This window comes from Monomorium pharaonis, chromosome 6 (genome assembly GCF_013373865.1).
Source record: "Monomorium pharaonis isolate MP-MQ-018 chromosome 6, ASM1337386v2, whole genome shotgun sequence".
NCBI classification, from domain to species: domain Eukaryota; kingdom Metazoa; phylum Arthropoda; class Insecta; order Hymenoptera; family Formicidae; genus Monomorium; species Monomorium pharaonis.
Window position 1 is genome coordinate 4,087,276 of NC_050472.1, and position 23,542 is coordinate 4,110,817.

At 40.2% G+C, this 23,542-nt stretch overlaps 5 protein-coding genes across 14 annotated transcripts in view; 1 reads left to right on the plus strand and 4 right to left on the minus strand.

The window, feature by feature from the left end:
* Positions 1-2,605, minus strand: part of LOC114254395 — a 3,941-nt gene extending 1,336 nt beyond the window's left edge. Inside the window, exons 1-2 of one of the 2 annotated variants that reach the window (XM_028190548.2) lie at positions 2,435-2,605; positions 1-525 (exon numbers count right to left, since the gene is read on the minus strand). The exon at positions 1-525 is cut by the window's left edge and continues 1,336 nt beyond it. In XM_028190548.2, coding sequence (XP_028046349.1) covers positions 1-55 — 55 coding nt within the window. In that variant the 5' untranslated portion in view covers positions 56-525; positions 2,435-2,605. Of the gene's footprint in view, positions 526-2,251 lie in introns of both variants that reach the window. The other variant, XM_028190546.2, reaches the window with a different exon arrangement.
* A 6,519-nt stretch (positions 2,606-9,124) lies between these two features.
* On the minus strand, positions 9,125-13,491 carry LOC105831023 (E3 ubiquitin-protein ligase RNF13). 2 transcript variants are annotated; one of them, XM_012670839.3, is made up of 8 exons: positions 13,290-13,491; positions 12,198-12,556; positions 11,920-12,112; positions 11,609-11,820; positions 11,361-11,535; positions 11,075-11,230; positions 10,672-10,878; positions 9,125-10,596 (listed from the first exon to the last, which is right to left on the minus strand). In XM_012670839.3, exons 2-8 carry the CDS (start codon positions 12,375-12,377, stop codon positions 10,373-10,375), a joined length of 1,347 nt encoding a protein of 448 aa, XP_012526293.1. In that variant the 5' UTR covers positions 12,378-12,556; positions 13,290-13,491; the 3' UTR covers positions 9,125-10,372. The 2 variants fall into 2 exon arrangements, with proteins under 2 accessions (XP_012526293.1, XP_012526294.1); XM_012670840.3 differs by lacking the exon at positions 13,290-13,491 and adding an exon at positions 12,644-12,887.
* A 586-nt stretch (positions 13,492-14,077) lies between these two features.
* On the minus strand, positions 14,078-20,576 carry LOC105831021 (protein starmaker). 8 transcript variants are annotated; one of them, XM_036288757.1, is made up of 6 exons: positions 20,382-20,576; positions 19,740-20,025; positions 16,369-18,075; positions 15,946-16,116; positions 15,688-15,813; positions 14,078-15,578 (listed from the first exon to the last, which is right to left on the minus strand). In XM_036288757.1, the coding sequence occupies exons 3-6, from the start codon at positions 18,061-18,063 to the stop codon at positions 15,420-15,422; spliced, it is 2,151 nt and encodes a 716-aa protein (XP_036144650.1). In that variant the 5' UTR covers positions 18,064-18,075; positions 19,740-20,025; positions 20,382-20,576; the 3' UTR covers positions 14,078-15,419. The 8 variants fall into 8 exon arrangements, with proteins under 8 accessions (XP_036144650.1, XP_036144648.1, XP_036144649.1 ...); XM_036288755.1 differs by having other exon boundaries at positions 19,740-20,030; XM_036288756.1 differs by lacking the exon at positions 20,382-20,576 and adding an exon at positions 20,122-20,375.
* Positions 18,570-19,673, minus strand: LOC105831022 (phosphatidate cytidylyltransferase, mitochondrial). Its single transcript, XM_036288414.1, has one exon. It carries the CDS (start codon positions 19,671-19,673, stop codon positions 18,570-18,572), a length of 1,104 nt encoding a protein of 367 aa, XP_036144307.1.
* A 914-nt stretch (positions 20,577-21,490) lies between the features above and the next one.
* LOC105831020 (COP9 signalosome complex subunit 6) lies at positions 21,491-23,244 on the plus strand. The gene is made up of 5 exons (XM_012670833.3): positions 21,491-21,929; positions 22,140-22,423; positions 22,526-22,691; positions 22,778-22,971; positions 23,076-23,244. Exons 1-5 carry the CDS (start codon positions 21,710-21,712, stop codon positions 23,214-23,216), a joined length of 1,005 nt encoding a protein of 334 aa, XP_012526287.1. The 5' UTR covers positions 21,491-21,709; the 3' UTR covers positions 23,217-23,244.
* Positions 23,245-23,542: the final 298 nt, after the last annotated feature.

The window sequence follows — 23,542 nt, forward strand, 5'->3', positions numbered from 1 at the left end:
TCGTAGTCCCCCTGCCGAGGCTCGCAAACTCCCAATGCGGGGCACCGAGGTTCATGCTGCATCCTGAACGCCCGGCTACGTACCCTCCTCCTCCTTCTCGTCCTCTTCCTCCTTCTCTTTCTTCTCCTCGTCCTCCTTCTCCTTGCACCCTTTGCTGCTGCCTGTCGTCGCCGATGATCACGATCGGTGGTGGCACGACAATACGCACCACCACGACGATAACGACGACGACGACGACGACGACGGCGGCGACGACGACGACGACGACGGCAACAGCGACACTGGTGACGCGGACAACAGCGGCAATCTGTTCAGAAATCGCCGCACCCGTGATCTCATGGACGCATCCCGTAGGTCACTGCGATAACCGATCAACCAACCCGATCCGAACGTCACTAATGGGAGATACGGAGAAGGCGCACTCACTCGAACCGCGTCGGGATCGCGACGACGGTGGATGAACACACGGCGACTCAAACTCGGCACAACGACATTGGTGTCACAGTGATCCTTCGGCGGTGGTTCCTGGACGAGAGAGGAAGAAAAGAATGATGGTTAGGGTGTTTCGTCACTTGGACCACCACACTATCGCCACCGCCACTCTCGCGTTCGCCTACACCCGGAGGAACGATTACAAATTAATTACTTATAAATAGAGGATTCACGCGCAAAACCCGGAGCGCGCACTCTCACCCTCTCTTTCTTTCTATCTCTTTTTATCTTTTTCTCTTTCTCTCTTTCTATCACGATTCTCGACTACGTTTTCCGAGGGAGGGCGACGACGGTCGGGGTATCACGGCGACGACGACGGATATGGGCAGACACCAGCGGGTATCTCGCGGTCACGACGAGGAAGGAACGTACAAAGGGGCATTATTAGGATTAGGAGATCATTGTCACAGCGGGGGCTGCCGCGACGCTAGAGGTACGCGCTGGAGGCCGCTCCGTGGTGCTCGGGACCCTGCTGCTGCTACTGCTGCCGCTGCTGCTGGCACCACCGTCGTCGCATCGGCGCATTGTCACCCCCGTGTGTGCAGCCTTGTCGCGGCGCTCTTCCGCGCCCGACGATTCCACTCTCGGATCTCGGCGATGGACGGTGGCACGCGCCACCGAGGAAACGTTCCGTTCGGACGGATACTCCTTGTCGAGAAGCTCGTAACGCGGCGACAATGACGGTAAACGATAACGACGACGATGATGACGATGGGATCGGAATTAATGACATTCACCCGTGTTGCGGGGGAAAAATTCTTCCCGTTTTCGATGAATATTGCAAAATCTATCCTACGTACTGCCCACCCATCCTGGGGAAAATTCTCGTTTTCAATGAACACTAACGAAATCTATCCTACCCTGCTGCTGACGATGTTACTTTTACCAATTCTACTCTCCCGATAGATATACTTCGTTACTTAATTAAGCTTTATTTTGTCTCTACTTTTCGATTTTCTGCGTCCCTTTAAGCTGCCAATACTAATACGTACACGTGCGGCAATTTATCGCATGCACAGGGAAAGGAGAGACAATGTTCCATATATGTACGCGCAAGCACGTTCCTCCTCGTTAGCGCGATCGTCTATAGGATTACTGATCGATATTGGTAATTGATGCTCGTTATCTATTATTTGCCTCTCTCTCTCTCTTTCTTTCTCTCTTTGGAATGTAATATCATTATTTCGCGCGTGGTCCCCAGTTTTCCGTTAGCTATTTATCATAATGCGTTGGGTAACGCAAGATGCTCTTCGATGATCGTCATCCACGATCGCGAATATAGGATACGTCGATCGCGGGCGGGCGTTCGTGAGAACGGAGGCGGGGGAGTGAGGATGAAAAAAAGAGATAGGGGTAGGGGGTGTTGTTCGCGCGACACGAACGACGGCTTCGAGAGGGTTACAGCAAATCTACTCTGTTCGCGCTCCCCCTCCCCCCCTTCGAATGAGAGAAGGGTTAGACCTGCGTCGGGTGCGTCGGGTTGCGCGGCGCGGGTTTGACGTATCCGGATGTTACACCGAGGTGGTAGTAGATGTATCCTCTATATCTTATATCTCTATATCTCTATACTCTAAATGACGGCGAAGGCGACGGAGGTGGCGGAGGTGGCGGAGGTGGCGGTGACGATAACGGCGGCGACGGCGACGGTGTTCGTACGTCGGAACGGGCCCGGCGACGTAGGAAGGGACGATAGGGAGCACAGTGGGCGAGCGCACCAGGCTAATAGTAGGACACACACACACACACAACATGTACACACCACTCTTCGCTCGCTCGCTCGTTCGCTCGCTCGCTCGCGCGACCGAGCGCGCGCGCGCGCGTGTCGACACGACGTACGAAGAAAAAGAGGAAAGAAGAAACACCGCGGAAGCGCGATCCGCGCCGACACCGGGCACTGCGCGCTAGCTCGTTATCGGCTAGCTCCTGTACTACACGGACGTACCCGAGGATCCCTCTTGGAGAGACTCGTCGCAAAACTTCGGGGGAGAGCGCCCTCTCTCTCGCGCGGATCTCTCCGTGTCGCGCTGCCAAGCGCGCGCGCACCGTGCACCTCTTCGCCGTCCACCCCTATCGCTCCCTTCCCCTTTCTTTCGCCCACCCCCGACAACCCGCGGCGCCCACTCTTTGCGTCCTCTCTCTACTCTTCATCCGCGTCCCTTTCCTGCCTGTCTATCCTGACTACCCTTTTCCCTCTCGCGCGATGCGCGCTCACCCTTCTCTCTCCGCCTCCGAACCCCTCCGACTCCCTTCTTTCGAGAATCCCCATCCGCTTTCTCTCTCTCTCTCTCTCTCTCTCTCTCTCTCTCTCTCTCTCTCTCTCTCTCTCTCTCTCTCTCTCTCTCTCTCTCTCTCTCTCTCTCTCTCTCTCTCTCTCTCTCTCTCTCTCTCTTCTCTCTCTCTCTCTCTCTCTCTCTCTCTCTCCCCCTATCGCCCTCGTCCCCGCCGGAAGAGATTTGCAGGGCGGATTCTTTCTCCTCGCGGAAGTCGCGCCACCTGCGTCCTCGTTCTTGCGCCCCGTGACAACACGAGGACCCTTTCCTCGACGGAGACACCGACGACGTTAACGGGGTACCGACCGGCCTCTTTATGATCGTTATCGCGGCACGCAGCGTCCGATGTATCTAGATCTCTGTATCCCTTATCCGCATATGTCTCGTACCCCCGTACGTCGATGACGACAACGTGATGGGCGTCATCGAGCACAAGCCGCCATCTTCGTCCTCGCACCGCTCCCCGTCCGGGCGGCTTCGAGCGTTTCCATCCCCCCATGCGATGCCTCCCCTTCGCGTTCCATACCCTGCATCCCTCATCAATCCTTCGTCCACATCGCCGCGATCCTCCTCGCTCATCCCCTTTTGCTCGCCTCTTCTCCAGCTTCCTATCCCCCCCCCTCTCTCTCTCTTTCCTACTTTCTATCTCTATCTCTCTTGTATCTCGAGACGCATTAACCATTCCTCTCTTTTCCTCTCCATGTCACTCCCTCCCCTCTCTCTGTTTTCCTCTTCCAGCGACCGCCTACCCTCGACGCATACGGCGCTACACACACGTTCGCTTTCCGACTTTTCTACCTCCCTTCGGTTCCTCTGATCCCCGAGTCTCATTCCCCCACGGAGAGCTCTCCGTCGTTTTCTTCTCCGTAACTTCCCCGTCGTCCCTCTTCTATCTCATCCTTCTTCTTCCCGTCGTTGCTACCCCGTCGGTCCGCTCGTCTCCCGGCCCCCGCGCCACCCCAGTGCCGGCAAACGGGGCGCTCGCTGAAAAAAAAAAAGAGAGGAGAGAAGCTGGCCCAAGTACGATCCTCAACTCTCTTGCGCGCGTTGCGCAGTATGGATTTGTGCTCGTTCCGAGATTCGAGCGACCATCCGAACGACCCGAATATATCGGCGGCGGCAGCGGCGGCCACGGCCGCGCGCCGCGGCGCGCGTTATATACGCTTCGACTTCGATCGGCGTCGAGGTCGAGAGGCCGAGCCGAACCCGAAAGGGTAAGAAAGAAAGGGAAGAAGAAGAGAAACAGAGACCAGAAGAAAAAGCCAGGCGAGAGATCGGACCGCGCACGGGCTGACTTTGCATTCGTCTAGCCTCGGCTCGGCTATGAGGCTTCCGATTATGAGGGGCGATGGATGCATCACTATTCTTCGCGGCGCTCTCGAACAGCAGAGACTACCCTCTTATTCTAGGAAACGCTAGATTCAAAGAGAGATTTTTTGCTGGCACGCACACGATAACACTTATCGGTGAAAAAACTGGTAGCTCATTGATTTGACAATACCGAACTAAAGTTTGGCCTTTAAAGAAATCTACGATATTTGAATTTCATAAAATTATATAGGAAACAATCCCAAAGAAATCTTTCCAGAAGAAGGGAAAGAAAGGGAGAGAAAGAGAGATTAAGATAGAAAAAGAATACTTCTATAAAACAAGAATGATTAAATTTTCATTATGTATATCTCTTTATAATTATACATTTTTTATAATGTGCTGCGTGGAAAAAAGTATTAGAATATATAGTATTAAAATGAGAAAAAATTATTCTCAAAATAGCAAAAGTACTTTCTTTGCTATTAATAGTATTATGAAGATTTTATTTATAAAGCGCTTTATACGGCGTCTAACAATTTTTCACACTTATAATTTTCTTCAAATGATACACGTTAAGGAGAAAATTGCCAATAAGAGCCAACACTAGATATTCATGTGTAAGAACTTTAAGTTAAACTGCAAAAAATATACGATTTTAATTTTAATAAATAAAAAAGAAATTACAAATCGCGATATTCTTTATTTTTTCGATTTTTTATTAAAAGATTGGAATTATTAAAATCACACAATTTTACTTTTTTTAAATAAAAATATTCAAAAAGCAATAATAATAAATGAAATTACATACAATTACAAATGCGTTAAAATGGATCAATTTTATTTTTTAATTAATATTCCTTTTAAATCAATATTCAATCAACCACACACACACACATACACATACACATACACATTTAGTTTTATTTAAAAAGTAGTTACAAGTAATTTTTTATTACAAAATAAAATTTAAAGAGCGAGAGAAAAAGAATTTAAAACAATTTTTTAATTTTAGTGTAAAATTTATTATATTAGTACATTAATCTAATGCTGCACATTTAAACACACATCAATAAAATTGTGTACTCGCTAAATATTATATATAAGTTATAACATTTCCACTAAAAACATTTTTTAATCGAATCAAATTATTGCTTTACGTAACGTTATTAACGAGTCTGCAAAACCAAGCGCAAAGTATGCATTAATATTCTTTTATCATTATTATGTTCATATTACTAGCGAGATGATTAGCACGCGGCGACACGCTATTTGTTTTTGTTTTCCTGTACATCGTACGCCGCGTCGTAAACCGCGGCACGCGTACGTTTACAGAAAGGTCGCTCCGCTATCATCCTCATCCCGACACTCGAACCGGCAGGTACCTAAGTGGACCGCTATGTGTGAAGTGTCATTATATCGCGAAACGTGTCGCGATAAATATCACGATGATATCACAGATATGAAAAAGACGCATCATTCTGTCTATTAATCGAATTAACCGTCTACGCTACTTTTGCTATTCGTATGAACGGATATGTTTGTTACGAAGCACAGGGTAAACATAAAGATCGAAGCGAAGGGATAATAAGGGTAACAGATTAATGTTTCGCCGCGATTTACTTTAACGAACGACGATTGTTTCCTGAAGAATAAATATAAATGAACTCTCGCGCTTTGGATTCTTTGTTAAATCGAAAATAATTTGGCAACCGCTACTTTCGTATCGAGAGCACGGAGTAATACGCTAATCGTAAGTTAAGTAATGAAATCCAATTATGTGTTGATTGTTTAAATGCACTTGTGTCGCGCGGAATTTACGCAAGCGTGACTCGAGTGTATCTTTCCGGGCGGTTCAATTACTTATTGAATCGATTCGCGTTGTATTCGGATAATGTTCAAATCTCTCGGCAAATTTAAGTAACAAAAAGAATATATCGACAGTTTCATGTCAGGAGTGTTTAATAACGAATCGCGATTGTGATAATATTCAGATGAAACTTTCAATATGTTTGCAGTAGATTTAATATGTTTGCATATATTTTTTTAATTTTTATTAATTTCTATAGATAATAATAATATTGTATTTCTAATATACACAATTTCTCGAATCGATGAAATTTAATGTATCGATTGATTCAATAGAACAACTCTTTCATAAAAATCTGTAAGATTAAAATTTTTCTAATATTTCGATTTTTGTTTTTCTGAAAATTGTTATTAAGTATATGAATATTAAATGTAAAAATACAAATTCATGCAATTTATAAAATTTTTAAAGATGTTAGAGAAAATATTCAGACTATATACAATAAATTCATAACAGGTTGTTGCAATAATTGGCTTGCGCTGAATCTCTAATATAATTAATGATTGTGATTTTAATAAAACATTTTTATGAAGAAAGAGTAATCTCAAAGAGTGTTAACTACTCTGTGTTAACTATTAGATTAAAGTTTTAATTACGGTAGCGCAAAAACGTACTATAAAAACGCCATTAAGCGGTAAATGAACTAAAGGCTTTACGGCAACTTTTTCATTCTTAGAATCCTCCGCAGAGAGCGGCTTTGCCGGATAAAAATAAATGCTAAATCGATAGCAAACATGCATCGAAGAAAATATTTTCTGCGCTAAACACTAAATCCGCAAATTTCAAACCAGTATCAAATGCTCCGATTGGTATTTACTGACATTTTAAATAATCAATTAAATATTTTCTCTAATATCACGGTTTTAAAGAACGCATTTCATTGTCATTTATAATAATATCGTTATATTTATATTATTTATTACAAGTATTTCTCTTTCCGAAAAATACAAAACACGTTTACGATAACTAAAATAAGTCGTAAATTATTCATAACAAGATCGCGAAAAAAAACCTTTAAATCCCAGTTGGAATTATCAGTGAGCAAGATATTCGCCTCCGAGTGTGTTCTGGCGTTAACACGCTTAAAACTTTGACTTGAACCATTTGGTGGAAGGTGTTGTCATCCCCGGGGATGTCTACCCCTAACAGCCCCTAACAAAATCAACGCGTCTTCCATCTTAGGATAGAAGTTTAAGAAATTCTTTGCAAAGCTGAAGTAAAAAGTAGGCAATTCGAATCTGTGTAAAATGATGATGTAAGGATGTGTGAAAAAAAGCCTGCCGATGTTGGTCGCTTATTTTGTCGTGTATACGCACGTGTGTGCACACGTATGCGTAAACTTGTATACGTATACGCGGCGCACCCCATCGATGCCACGTTGCGTGCGCGATTCGTACTCTCCCTTAGTCTCAAGGTGGAAACCGGGGTTGCGCATGGCTGTGAGTGAAGAGAAATTTTCGCAAATCGATAATACGCGACCAGCTGTAGCAACGGATTAGTCACGCGGACAGCCTGCCCGTCACGTCATTGCTTGGTCCATCTACCCTCCCGTTTGTGTGTGTATGTATGTGTATGTATATATGTGCGTGCGAAAGCCACCCCCTTTTTTGCGCTCCGCTCCGTCCTCGCAACAATTTTCGATAACCCTCGTGGAAAATTTGATACTCAATTTATATATAATTCACATGTTATCTCAGAAAACCATATTTTAAACTCTCAGAGGGATATACATTTTTTTTCAATATATCGGTCATGATCCTGACGAGTACAAGAATTTAGGAATTCGAGTCCCGATAGATCAATAAATCGCGATTTCGATCGCAAGATATGTCTGTCATGCTTTCGCGATCACAGTGGTTACGGAGATTACAAGGAAAAAGAGGGGAAAAGGGGGTATAATATGTCTGGGGAACGATATAGGTAAAAAAAATAGTACGGCCCATTGGAGGGTCGGCATCCGGATTGCCGCAATAGCGAACGTAGAGAGGGCTGTTCTCTTTCTCTCTTTCTTCCTCCCTCTTTTTTCTCTCTTTCTCTCTACTGATCGGGAACGACGAGTGCCTCAGGACCACAGAATTGATAAAACAGCACGGTCGTCTCTTGCTGCCTCATGTCTACACGTCTCGAGGTAAAATACAAGACGAAGACATGCACTTCGAACGACATTGTGCCGTCACGTGCGACCACTTGTCACCCCCGCAGCTGTAGAGCCTCTCACTATTAGACCGTCTTTCTTGACATACAGCCGGTGATGATCTTGACATACATACCGTTGCCCTCCGCGCTTTCTCCAAGTCAATGCCTCGCCTTGAAAAAACCTGATTGATTTCATCCTACAATATTTGCGACGATAGTTTTAATTTTCGATAAGAAATGATCTTGAAATTTACGCGACAATTTGCAGTTTCTTCGATTTCTTTGAGATTCATTCTGGACTTTGTTTTTGAAAATCTTTGCTTTATCAATTCGCGTTCTTTGATTCTTAGACAGAAACTTTTTAGATAAAGCTAGATGTTGCATTTGATATAGTTCTTTGACGCTTGACAATTTTAATTTAAAAAACTTTGAATTAAATTTTCTTTAATTTGATAGATTTTTTATGTACCATAACACATTCGACATTTCATCTACTTCTTAATTTAGTTTCCGATTTGTAAATTTTTCTTAAACTTTAACTTTGTATATTTCGTCATTAATGCTGCTTCATGTCGATTATTAACAAGTATAGTTGGTAATAAATATGCTCTTGTAAAATCTTATAAAAGACTGAGACAAGTTACATAATACAATAATACAATAAAAAAATATAAAAACATTTTTATTAGTATATTACATCTATATATTGTTAAACGCAAATATATTTTGTTAATAGCAAATACTTTTGTTTCGATTTGACAATTATAAAAAAAATAAGAATATCTTTCGCGTGTTGCTTATAATAAAATCTCTCCGTTGCTATCTACAAATCTTTACACGTTTCGCTTTATTCACAATTAATGTTTATACGTTTGAATAACATCATTTCTACTTATCCCAAAATTGAATAATTATACGCGCGTGTACGTCTATACAAGTGAGCAACGGAATATAATTTATGATTCAATAAGTTCTTAAGATTTTCAATCAATGCTCCATTCAAGACCTACCAATTACAATCTTAAAATAAAATAATAAAGCACTAATATATGTTAGCATCGTACTAATATATTCTGCATTTGATTTAAATTAGATATGACTGTTCCTCATTAGGATCACAATTTCTGTTGTGAATGATGAGAAATCGAATAAACACATTATTTGACAGTAGCGAAATTTACATGTAATTATTGACACGTCATATTATATACAGCCCATTTTATATATAAGTACTCTAGTCTATCTTTTATATAAAACAATTTCGTTAGTTTACATAATATACTTTGGATAACAATAAATTTTTCATAAAACTTAACGCAGTTAAAGATTCAATTTCATCAACTTAATGTCTAAACTTGAAAGTTTACAATATCCTATGTCCTGCATTGAAAGGAATCTGCACATTTTTGGTCTCTTGACTGTTATATATACGTATTAGTATAGTAGATAATATTTGTATGTACAAATCCGATGTCGACAACAAAGCTATGTTCGTCACTTTACAATCACCAGCACTCGTCACTTACCATTAACAATATCGCAATAAACTCTTATCTAATCATATATTACATCATACTCAAGTTTTGATAATCGAATGGCAAAAGCGTGCAACTTTGAAATTCAAACAAGTAAATCGTAAAGCAAAATAGACCACATAAAGTTTCCAAGTTAATACAAAATAATATTTAAATAATGAACTAGAATTTGCACAGTCTTACTTATATTTACTGAAATCGGTTTCAACTAAGGATTAAAAGTTAAAAAATTATACAATAACACAATGTTTATAGCTCTTGAAAATAAAAAACAGATCGAATAATTACACAATAGTATATATACATTTCATTATACATTTCTTATAGATGAATCAAATTTAAAAATAAAAATATCTTAAAGGATGCTTGCAAGCATGTATAAAATTAGGATTATTAATTTCTCTTTCTCCGTAATCATCACTGCATGTGATACTAATCAGCAAAAAAAAACAAGAACGATATTATTACGTAATTTACCAAATTACATCCTTGAGAAATTAGTGCAAAAAAATTATTTGCCATAAAGCAAAGTCGCAATATCATTGTTCAGAAAGAAAAATGTAATATGTTTTTATATGTATTAAAAATACTATCTACTTCTGGATTATATACGCTCATTCTTGTTATTCTATGTCGCTTCTATGTCGTCGTACGCACCATAGTATCAACGTGTCTTTCGCGAAAGAAAAGAAAAACGTTTTTTTCGCGCTAGACACGAACAACTCGTAACGTATAATGATAGTCACAGCTATTTCAGGCCATTACGTAATAACATCGTTTCTGTTGGAACTGGCCGTTACCGACGCATTACTATCCGAAGTTTCGATGTAATAATCGGAATTCGGCATCACGGAATTTGCCATAATCCCGCGTCGTGTCGGTGCAATTTGAACAACAGGTGCTGGAAATTCTTGAGCATCCGCGTATAAACTCACCGTGTGCGGATTGGTACTACTGGATGAACGTTCCAACTCCTGCGTTTCACCTATAGATCAAATAAAGCAAACGTTTTTAAGCATTTTCTACATTATATATGCAGAGCATATATAATTAGTCTTACCGTTTATGCTATGCGTATCGGACACCATAAAAACGGTAACATTGGATGGTTCACCAGCGCTAGTACTAACGCCATCCTCGGTGGTAACATAGGACTGCTCAGAATCGGAACTATTGTCGCTAGAACTACTATCATGTCTAGCCTGTGATCTTCTAGCTCTGTTAAAAGGATTCTCTCTCTGCCGCGTAAACGTTCCCCCTTGCGTACCTGGAAGAACAGTTCTCGTCGAGTTCGCACCAAGTGCATTTATCATTAAGACCGAAAGGCGTGCAGTTTGTAGAACTAGAAAATTTATATAAATTCATAAAAAAAAAAATATATAAACTATCTCTGATTGTTTAGGGCACGTTACTATTTAATTACATTTATCATTTACTAATCGCAAAAGAAAATACCCCCGCACCTTGGTGGCCGTCGCGAATGAGAGGTGCTGTATCATCATCCGAGTCGCTCTCGTCAGTAACGACTTGTTCGTCAGCTGCAAAAACCTTCCTTTTGCAGACTGGACAAACTCTTCTATTTTTTGTCAACCATGGGTCAATACATTTTGAATGATAAGCTGAAAAATTATGAAAACGAATAGTTTTAACGTGAGACACAATTTAAAGAATATTCTGGCTGAAAGCAGGCTGAGCAAAATATCGTTTGCTGTAATCGAAATGTAAAGTAGTTTGTTAGAAAAACCGTACCGTGTGCACACGGTAAAACTCGTAATTTTTCTCCTTCTATGTAATCGTCCAAACAAATGGCACATGTCTCATACGGATCACCCTTTGTATACTTGTGTGTAGGAATCTTTTTTAAGCTAGAATTAGGTAGCCGGTGTCTTCGCTGTCGCCTTCTGTCCTTTATGCATCTAACAATCTGCACAGCATATAAATAATCGATACTAAAATCGTTAAAATTTTACGGTATTTTTAACGTATCTGCAACTTACCATAAAGATAACTATAATTAAAAAACATATCCCAACAACAATAGCAAAAGGTAAGAGCAAATGAGTATTGATATTGAACGGCAGATCGTCGTTAATCAATACAAAATATAGTTGATCGTATAAGTAATTTTCCTTGATAACAACTCCTGTGATGTCGCTAACAAAGACAGACGGTATCATAATTCCTACAGGATCTTTCGCCGACATCGGCTCTGAAATAAAATAACCGTTTTTTTCCTAGCATGTCTTAATTGAAGTGAATAGTATTTTTGTCTGTCACTAATAATCTCATTAATACGCGACTTGTTTACCTAATTCATTGCTGTTTACATTATGTATAATTGCGGCATCGTATCCAGCTTCTTGTGCCATTCGAACCTTCAGTTCAAAGCTGCAGTTGTAACGTCGTATCAGCACTATCCAATTACTATTGTAATCGGTATCGTTTGGGGGAGGTTGTATCTTGCGGCACGCAGTGGGAGGGTCAGAATAAACTACCATACCCTGATTATCCAAAATATATTATAGATAAATATGAGGGAGAAAGAGAGAACTATATATATAATTTATATTATCAAACAACATGTACCTTAATGCCTTCCGGTGGTATTATTCCCCCAAACTTGGCCGGCATATCGCGAAACTCCTCTTCGATTTGGTGTCTCGCCACTGCAGAAAACACTAAGATATCTGCACTGCTGTGCGTAGTGTAGAAAATAAGACAGATAAGCCACAACAGGACTTGGTGGTTCAAGCAACAGTGACGCATCTTGAAATCGGTCAAAGCACATCTAACTTTGCACTCAAGCTCAATATCTCTCCAAGATCTCGCTCGAGTTGCTCATTCTACGACGGCTAGATTTACTCTGCTGATATCGTGACGTAGGATAGGAGCGACGTCCAGCGTAGACAGAAAGCACATTGTAAAAAGCGCGTAGCCAGGCCGCTCTGGAAAAAGAACAATAACACTCTTAGCTCCTCACTCAGCTCTGTCGCTCAAGTCTACTCAAAATGGATCACTGGCTCCGATCTTACGATAAACACCCGCGAAATACTATTCACGACTCTAAACGCAATGATTCACATAACACGCCCCATCTAATCAAGGTAAACAAACACGTGCGCGCGGCCTGTCAGACGGCGATTTCGCTAGACTCATCATAATAATAAATCTTGCGAGGGAGATCGCCCGGGGGAAAAAGCCGACGCGTTATCCGCGACTCGTAAATGAATCCCCGTGCAGCTGTCGCGGTCCATCGTCCGTCAGCGGAGTGAGGGGCGCGAGACGAGGGAACACCTGTCGTCGAACGAACGGGCACGGCCGTTTCCTTCCTCCGCGGAAGAAGAGATTTCGTAGATTGACAAGAACTCTCGCCCCTCCTCGCTCGCTCTCTCTGTCTGTCTCTCTCTATCTCTCTCTCTCTCTCTCTCTCTCTGCCTCCGGACAAGAGAGACTGATAACACACGCGTCGATACGCACATACGTTCGAATCTCACGCGTATTTGTGCGTTACGCGTGCAGAAGCGGGTCAACGGGCTTCGGTTTTACGGCCGATTTATCAGCTGCCACAGAGATAACCGCCGACGACGACGCGAATCTTTGCGAAGAGCGACGCATTTTGGGTCACAGGAGGGATCCACGGGACGTCGCGGTCACGAGGAGGACGTGGACGATACGTACTCCGAGTCTCTCATCCGTGCACGCGACCATTAGTCACTCGACGTCGCGAACGCTCCTCGAGCCGGCCATTAACGAGGAGACCGAGATCTTTGGAGTTTCCAGTCGAATCTTTTTACAGGAGCGTATTGTAAGCAGCGACACAGAACATATATAAGAGAAGCGCAAGCTCCATGTTAAATGAAGGAAACAAAGATCGATCGCCGCGCTCCAAGTGGTTTGGCCTAGTACTAGATAGTGCTAGAGCTTATAGGTATAGCTGGTATAGATGAATAGCAGAATAGCGCAGAATTGCATTCTCAGACATTTGTTTCAAAATACTAATATATATACAAATATGTATTAATATTTGTACATATAATAATGAAAGAAATAATTTGAAAGAAATTTCTGAGAATGCTGCCAGCATAATTTAAATCTATTTTTATAAATATAATTTTTTAAACTGAAAATTAAAAAGACAATAATAGCTTAATATGCATACTATTTTAGTATCATTTCTAAATAGATTGACAAAATGTGAAGTTTACAATTGCGACATAATCTGCAGAAATCTAGTGTTCGGTTTTTTTAACGTAACTGTTAACTTAATCAACAATTAGCCAATTTGTTCAAGAAATTCCTAATTACAACTTGAAAATTGTGGAAGAAAAATATCTCTATTCTTAAAATATCGAAACAGGAAATTAAACACTTTATTTTCTATTCCATTAAAAAATTAATACCGCATTGTTTAAATTGATTGCCTAACATTGATAAAGAAAATTTCAAGGAAAAGAGAAAAAGACAACTTTAATCAAAATATATTTTATTGTTGTGTGTAAAAATCCAGAAATTTTACATAATTTTTTAGCAAGAAATAATAAACAATCATTCGGTAATATAAATCTAATAATTATACCATTGTACCTTTTATGACACAGAAAGTATGATGGTATATCCACAAATTAATAACACACAAATCAGTAAGTTATTGAAATTTGGAATTCTTTAGATTCTTGTGATATCAAGTTTTCAACTGTGTCTTGTTAATATGTATGATGTAAACGGTTCTGAAGTAATAATAATATCAATTAAAATAACTGTAGGAATATTTAAAAATCACAAAAAAAATACAAAATCACGTTTGAAAACTTGCTTGTGAAATTAGTGTGATGTGCCTTCTATTTTCGTTCTCGAAAGTACAAGTGATTTAACAATATACGTAGCAGTACTTGTACTTACTATAGTTGCTGATATGTATCTTCTAAGATACATATTAACAGCGTCAAGTATCGCATTATTTTGTACTGTCTCATTTATAGAAAATACGACGAACAAACAACGAACGACATATCTATCTTATACATGAGCAGAAATGTACCATACATTATGATTATTAATGTATGTCATTTTATGATGCATCACATACAGAACAATGCTATTTACATTATGAATACATTTATAAAATCCTCGTTCGATTGTGTGTATGCATCATTGCAGCATTGCACATTACAAAATAGATGTGTTGGAAATACGACTGAAAAAAAACTCTAAAATAAAATGTTCGATTCACAGTCATAATACAAAATCAAATTCGCAACAGCATTCGTGATACAATATATAATGCATACACACTTCATTCATTTTGGAAAAAAGTTGAGAATCCAAGGTTAAAATAAAGTTTAATGAAAGTTAGTTGACTTCGATAGTAAAATGTTGCTTTATAAAAAATGTGTTGTAAAAATCATGATTAAAAAGACATGAACATAATGAAACTAACGTGCATATTTTACTAAAACATTTATGTAAAATTGTCAGTCAAGATGGCAAGAACTTTGTTTAATTCAAGGCACCATTAAACAACATTCGGTCTGTCAATTTCTGAATGTATTTAATATAGTATCTAAGTTCTATTACAAGTAACGATTATTTACAATTGTTTCCTTATTTGAAAATTCGAATCCGTTAAATTTGTTTGCATAAGAATGTACCGTCGAGCAACTGCACTTTCATCAATAGTCTTTCTTTTCGTCTAATTAAATTGATTAACTTGCAAATCAATATATTTAATACAGAATATAACTACTTTTACAAGTTGCAATTATTTACATTCATTACCATAATTTTATCCCCGTGTGAAATTTGAATTCGTTAAATTTGCCCACGCGAGAACCTATCGTCGAGGAGCTGTGCTTTCATCAGGACAGTCTTTTTTTGCACCTGATCAAATCGATTAACTTGCAAATCAATGTCTCTATCGAATGGCCTTCTCGTCGATATTCCAGTTTGTTTCGCTTCTTTTTCTTCTTTCTAAAAAATAAAATGTGTCTCTGATGCTACAAGTATACAATAACGAATATATAAAATTTATCCGATAAATACTTGGATAAGTTGCAGTTTATAAAGATCACAAAATTACCTTCTTTTTCTTGGCGATCTTGCTTTGGTGCATTTCTAATAACGATTTCTCACATTTTCTGTTTTTATCTGTATCCTTCTTATGAAATTCATTTATATGTTTTTTCTCGGATTGTCTTTTTGATTCCTAAAAAGAATACGGCGAGCACAACATTAGCATATATATATATATATAATTCTAAAGCTTTAATGGTAACATAAATGAAATATCTCATTTACATTAAAACAAAAATGTATAGCACATTTTTTTTATATTTACCGAGTCCCTCTGTTTCCAAGCTTTTTTTGCTGGTGTGTCAGTCCAACATGATCTGTCTGACATATCTGGACCATCCCGAAGCCTGAATTTACGTGGACCTAATCCAAGATTAACAGCTTGTGCGGGTGGTAACTCAGTCATCCATTCTTCACGTTTATTTCCGTCATCAATCTGAAATACAAACATTTTTCTTTTTTATCAATGAAATTAATAATCCACAATACAATTTATTTTGTTGCTAAATAGTTGTGTCTTAACTAAACATTCAAGTTTTATTTCTTTGAATATAAGAAATTTTGATTGAAAAATATTCTACTATAATACAAGTAACAAGAGCAACAATAAAAACTTTAATCTCAAAATAATTAGACAATAAATTGATATTGCGAGCGGAAAAAAGAAAAAAGAAAGATTTTTTTTTACCTCTTCCGAATATTTTTCATTTCTGATCCTTTGTGCTCTCAAATCCAACTGTTCGTGTACGTGGCTAGTTCTCAAAGCTGGGTGATCCGCGGGGAGAGGACCTATCGCAGAATCGTCATCGGATTCCGGATACGCAGTCGAGTCTCCACGCGATTCGGAAATGCCACAGTCCGTAGGCAGTACAGGACCGATAATTCTATCCCGCGAATCGTTCTTCTGTTCTCGTTGTAGCAAATGTGGTGGCAGTGCTGGCCCGAAAACAGCTTCCGCCGTAGTAGGAGCATCTGTTGCGTCTTCTCGCTCTATGCTTTGACGATCATTTAACCGAGGTGGCAAACAAGGTCCAATAAAATTCATACTTTTTCCATCGGTATCATCGTTGATTTTATTTTCATGAAACATCTCAGAATCAAGTTTATTATCGTCAGATGAGAACTCCGGTGGTAAAAGCGGACCATAGGTGCGCACGGTTTGGTCCATATTTTTCTCCGATCGTATTTCGTTCGAAGCATCAGAACATAAATACTTTTCCCCCGAGCTAGAACATTCAAAATTACTATCGCGAACAAGTAATCTCTCCTCTTCACAATACTCAGACTTTTCTCTCTCAGAGTCCATACAAGTCTCTCTCGTTACCAAGAACGTCGCGGCGCTGTGTAAGGAATCTGAAACGGCACTAGGATTATTATTACTGGAACTAGATGCCAGATCGTAGCTCCTTCTCTTTACCTTTAATTCCTCCCGTTTTCTGTCGCCGGCTACGTCGTCATTTTTTCGCTTTATCGCGCGACTTTCCGACCGAATTTCGAAATCGCGAGTTTTCATGTCACATAAGTGCGGAGATGACGTTCGGTCCTCGGAATCTCGGTCGTCAGACATGTTCTCGTCGGTCTCCGATAAGACGTCAAATTGCGACAGATCCAAATCCTTGCCGTCTTGCGCCTCTATCGAAGAATCCTTCTTGGTATTCTCACTCGAGCGAGTCTCGCTGTGACTGCGCTCTCGCTCGACGTTCTTAGGCGAGGAATAGTCCCTTGGATTTTGCAACCTGTTCTCCTTTGACAATCTTTTCCTAGAGGAATCGTGTCTTCCGTGATCGTCTCGCGACCGATGATCATCGGGCTTAACTCTGCTCGACTGATAAGATCTGTCTCGACTCCTGTCGCGAGAATGATGCTTGTGCCTTTCGTGATATCGACTTCCTCTGTGTTTGTCGCTCGACGCTCGCTCGTCGTGATGATTCCTCTCATGCGAATGCTCCCGCGAACGTTGCGGTCGATGGATGCTTCGATCTCTGTCCGACTGTCGTTTCAAGTCACCTCGCGATCTCTCTCTCGCGTCACCCCCGCTGGAATTTCTGGAACCTCCCCTGCCGTTCGTGGCGAATCCAGATCTGCTCTCCCTGTGCGAATTTTTGTTATCCTCTTGCTTCGAGTTTCTCGAGTCGTGCTTCGAGTGCTTCGTGGAGTGTCTAAGATCCTTATCGTCCGTCGTTTTGCTACTACTCTCGTACTTGGATCGTTCCTTCCTGTCCCGGTAACTCTTGTCATGTTGGGATAATTTATTCCTCTTAGGCGTCCTCGTTCGGTCCGCGGTAATCACGGGCGCGACCGAATCTTTGCGCGTAGCCTCGAAACGAAACCGCCGTCCGTCGTCGCTATCTTGACTCTCGGAATCAGATTCCATCGCTGTCATAGTCTAGTTATGCTGAAAATATGACAAAACCTATTACAAGTCGAGTCTTTAACGACAAATGTATATCAATGACTATAATATAATATCTCTGGATTATCTCGCAATATTTAGGCGATGCATTTTAGCGAGCAACATTTTTATCTATTTCAATGAAATAAAACTCTTCAATAAGCAAAAAAAATTAAGGGCCAATTGCTCCAAATTATTGAGAAGTTTTCACCTGACAGGTATCTATATTATCCATTTTTATTTATTTAGAAAGAAAGATAAAGATAGACATACATGTTTACTTGATAGACAAGTGTACCAAAAAGTTGAAACAACTGGCCCTTATTGTTTTATGAGCATATATCACAAACCGAAGGTTATCGAATAATACCTACAAATAAAATATTACATTGTTGAGTGCAACTGTCCACTTTATTTGTGATACAGGCTTCATATAAGAATTTACAAATATACATATATCAGGATTGAATTAGTTTTCTCTAAAACGGTAGTAAAAATTACTCGATGCGTTTCTCAGTGTTCTTAGGCTCTGTCTTCTGCACGACAGTCTCGACTATTTTATTGATTTTATCTGGATCGGGCTTAGGTAAACTGGGACTTGACTGTAACATTTTAATTATCTTGGCGCCGCTGTACTTAACGGACTTTACAATCCCCGCAGTCACGATTCCCTTTAGGCTCTGCGTCACGCTCGATCTCCAAACGATATCTCTCAAGCACTGCTCCAATATGTCACAACACTCAGGGTCGTGTGCGATCGCACGCAAGCAATCCTCCGTGTCTTTCGATCTCGGGCCGTGCGACCACGCCCTGACCAGTTTAACCTGTGGCGTTCTCGGCAAATGATTCAAATGGTGGATCTTGGTCGCCGGACAGATGTCCTGATGACACGTGACAGTCATGTGATCCGAGATCGGGATATCTACGTAGTTGTCAAAGTGTTTCAGGATCGGCGCGTACAGCTGCTTGAAATGCTGCAACTGCGGCAGCACAATATTGCTGATCTTGTCTTTATTCTCGCCGAAGATCATGCGAAAGTCGCCATGGTAAGACAGGCTACTGATCTTCTTGAAAAAGTCAACCTCCGTGAAATGCTCAGGTAGCAGCAGCAGAGCCGCGTGCACTGCCGAGTGTAGGTTCTGCACCAGAGCAGTACGCAGCTGAGAGTTCTCGTCTGGCTCCACCAACACTTTAACCGGTTTGTGCAGTCTGCCTGCCAAGTACAGATCGCTCCAATCTAATAGATCCTCCACCAACGAAACCTCGGAAATCACTCCGTACTTGATGAGCTGGCCCTCACTCGTCGTCACCAGCGTATTGTAGAACACCTTAGCGCCCGAGCCCTCCTGAACATTTGTAATCACTTTGGAGCCAAGGAATCTCAACGGCTGAGCGTAGTGCTTGGGATTTCGTGATAGATTCTCTGCGTGCCATTTGTTGGCATTGCGCATGACAAATATGAGATCCAACATGTTGTTTTCGTCATTGTTGTTGAGTTGTTTAAACGCACCTGATCCATAAGCAAAACAGAATTTCATGTTCCCGGGAAACTCCCCGAGTAACTGCCTCAGTTGCGGCACCCTCACAAGTTTCTCCATCATTTTGAATTATTCGGAGCTCTGAGTACAACAAAGATACTTCCCCAGGGATGGACGCTAAGAACACACCTAGAATTTCATGTGAACTCTCACATCGCCTGATCTAACTCGCCAAGGGATTTACGCTTTACGATCAACGCAATGTAGCTGGACGTTAGAGCTCGCACCATGGGGATCGACGCTTATTTATGCCGTGGCGATCATCGGGCGGTCATCGAGTCGACGAAATGTCGAGGACAATTTTCGAACTCTCGCATGTAGCGTCCCTCCTCGTCCTAGGTGCCGACGTGTCTGAAGAGAGAGTGTGTATGTCGCCAATCGATCAACCGCGCGCTTCCCCGACACGATCGCCCACCTAACCTAGAAACGCAACTCGTAAATAGCTCGCTTTTGAATTTACTTACACGGCGAAAGGGGTGAAACGGTTCCTTCCCCATCGAAAGGGACTAACCGAGACAGTTCCCGTCGAAGAGAGGACCAGTCCGATCTCGATCCAATCGGAATTATTACGATCCCAAATGTATATGCACATTAACATATATACGCGTATCTATATCATCTATGATTGAAAACGATGGTTCATCCTCGTACTGGCTCGTACTCGAGGTGACGCGGCGACGTCGCTGTCGCCGCTGTACGTCGCGGTCGGATATGACGCGAATTTCACTTACTCAAACGGAGGAAAGTAGAACAAAGTTATTATATACGTACACATTATAGGGAGACTCTCGTGACGAGACAGATTCGTTCGCCTTTGCCCTTTAAACGAGATATCAGCCGACCACCCGGGTGACTTCGCACTCCGCACTCTCCGCGCAGCCCGCAACGACGAAACGTGAGTCCTCTCTGCACGGACTGCACGGTCTACACGTTGTGCACGCCCTTGAAGGTACCAACTTCCGGCGTTTAGCGCGCCTCCAACCGTACACTTCGAAAATTAAGGGCGGCATTTAAAATGATTTTACAATTAATATATAAATTATGAATATCATTTATAATTTAATATTTATATCGCCTTATATATTCTTTGATCTTAACTATTGCCAATTTAATTGCCCGTTTCTACTAATCTATTATTATTAATTTTATTCTTGTTTTAATTTTTTATCTTTTAATTAAGTATTAATTATTAACAATAATTATATAATTATATAAACTAATAATTATATAAACAATAATTATGATTATTTACAGTATTAATTATTTATAATTTATATATAAAACAAATATAATATGTAATGCTAAAACTGTAGGAATTTTAATATGGACTCGATAAATGTTAATATGCATTTAAAGTACTCATAATAATAATAATTTCTTATTATTATTAGTTCACAAATTAGTACATTGTTTCGAAAGGTAAAAATATATCGACAGACAATGCACACATACATAAATATAATAACTGTAAATAAAAATGTATGAATATTAAAAATTGCTTTTTTAATAGAAATACTTTTTTCAAGATAATTTATTCGAAATTATATATCTTTACATAAAAAAAAAAATAATAAATTATACCGAGATTAAAGGTAATTTACACTGGTAGAAGTGAACTAGTAGTAGAACTGGATTATTATTTTGAATTAATAAATGAATAATTTTTTAATTAAGATAATTAGAAAATTAGATTAGGAATAGTCAATTTTAAGTTTTGCAGGTGGCTATTTATAACTTTAATCGGCCGTTTTTTAGATTAAGAGGAGTTGATAAAAAACCGATTCTAAAAATGATTTAAAAACCATGCGCCTTGCGCGAGAGATAGTAGTCGATGTATCTCGAGATATCGATCTCTCTTTCTCGACGTGACGCGATCTTTCTTTCTCGGCGAAAGAGAATCGACGCGATGGCCGTCCGCATAGGATCGCGTTGATTGTCGCACGATAGACGTCTCGGTGATTCAGGGGGATTCGTGTCGATTGGTTCCTACGACGCGTTTGTTCCTCTTTTTCTTTTGTCCGGGATTTTCGTGCCGACTTTTATCGGCTTAGAAGCTAGCGAGGATATAAACTAGTGAGAACGGGTGACCGGGAGGCGACATGGAGGTCGACGTGCCTGAAGAAAATACAAACGAACAATCGGCGATGGAGATCGATGAGGACACCTCCGAGAGGAACCCGAGGGTGTCCGGGAGCGTCAAAGTCATGGCCTCTTCGGGCACTATCGGCTCCGTGTCCATCAGTTTGCATCCGCTGGTAATCATGAACGTCAGCGAACACTGGACCAGGCTCAGAGCTCAGGAGGGCAGCGACCAGTTGGGTAAGATATTCCTTTCGATAATTAACAGCAAGCGGTAGATATACAATCGAAATATACAAACATTTGTCTTTGTCATTAAATTGTATGTCAAAACTATATGAATATGATAGACGTTAATATGCAATTGAAGTATTTGTAACATTAACAGTAATGATTTTATTAGTTGTTCGCGAACTATCATTAATGTTTCTGACGATAAAATACTTTCAGTGTACGGTGCTCTGATCGGTAAGCAGAAAGGTCGCAACATAGAGATTATGAACTCCTTTGAATTGCTGTTCACGTGTATTGGCGACGACGTTATAATCGATAGGGATTATTATAACACAAAGGAGGAACAGTTTAAGCAAGTCTTCAGTGAAATGGACTTTTTGGGCTGGTATACTACTGGTGATATGCCTACTGAGAAAGACATTAGAGTGCACAAGCAGCTTTGCGAAATTAATGAAAGTCCCGTGTTACTGAAACTGGATCCAAGACCAAAAAACACAGAGGTAAATTCATTGAGATATGTTTCCATTCACATTCTTGTTCCTTTTTATTTTTTAAATGCATTGCGAAGAGTGCTGTATTTAAAAATAATTTGGTTGTCGCAGCACTTGTCAGTCTCTATGTACGAATCAGTGATCGACTTGGTTAATGGTGAGGCTACCATGTTATTCGTTCCATTAACTTACACATTAGCCACAGAGGAAGCCGAAAGAATTGGAGTAGATCACGTACAAAGGATGTGTAATAACGATCAGGGTGAATGCTCAGTAGGTGGGTAATACAAGTGCGATCATTTTTTTCATCAGTTTGATAAACTGTCAGAATTAACGGTGAATAAACTAAATATACAATTTCAGTGGCTGAGCACTTAACAGCTCAGCACAGTGCCATTAAAATGTTACATGCGAGAGTGAAACTTGTTCTGAGATATGTGCAAGCGGTGCAGAGTGGAGAATTGAAGGGAAACCACGAGGTTCTTCGAGCGGCTTGCTCTCTGAGTCATCGACTGCCTGTTTTGAACAATCCGAAATTTAAGGCTGACTTTTATAATGTTAGTATACACTTATATATATTAATATATACATTAGAAAGAATACACTATAAAAATATAGCTCTATCAATAAGTTTTAATCTAATCTACCTTTATGTTTACAGCAATGTAATGATTTTGGCTTGATGACGTATCTCGGTATCATAACTAAGGGCTGTAATAATATAAATCAATTTGTAAACAAATTTAATATCCTGTACGATAGACAAGGCGTAGGACGACGTCTAAGGAGTCTCTTCTTTTGATATGTAAATAGAATCTATTGTTTTTATACACGTCTTTTTTTACTTCTTAGATAACTAAGTATCGAACTCAGGATTAAAGTTTAAACAGCCAACTTAATCGAGGGATAGTTTGAATACTTCTTAGAGGTATGTTGTATCGAATATAAATAAAGTAAAGAAGTTACATAGCAGTCTTCTTGAAGTAAGATGTAATAGCAAATGATAGAGAGTAAGAGCCATCCGAAACATACATTATATTATTAATATCAAAGTAATTCAGAAGTAATATTTATTAAATGCTGTCTTGTATAAATGGTATGTTTTAACACATTTCAATTAACAATAAC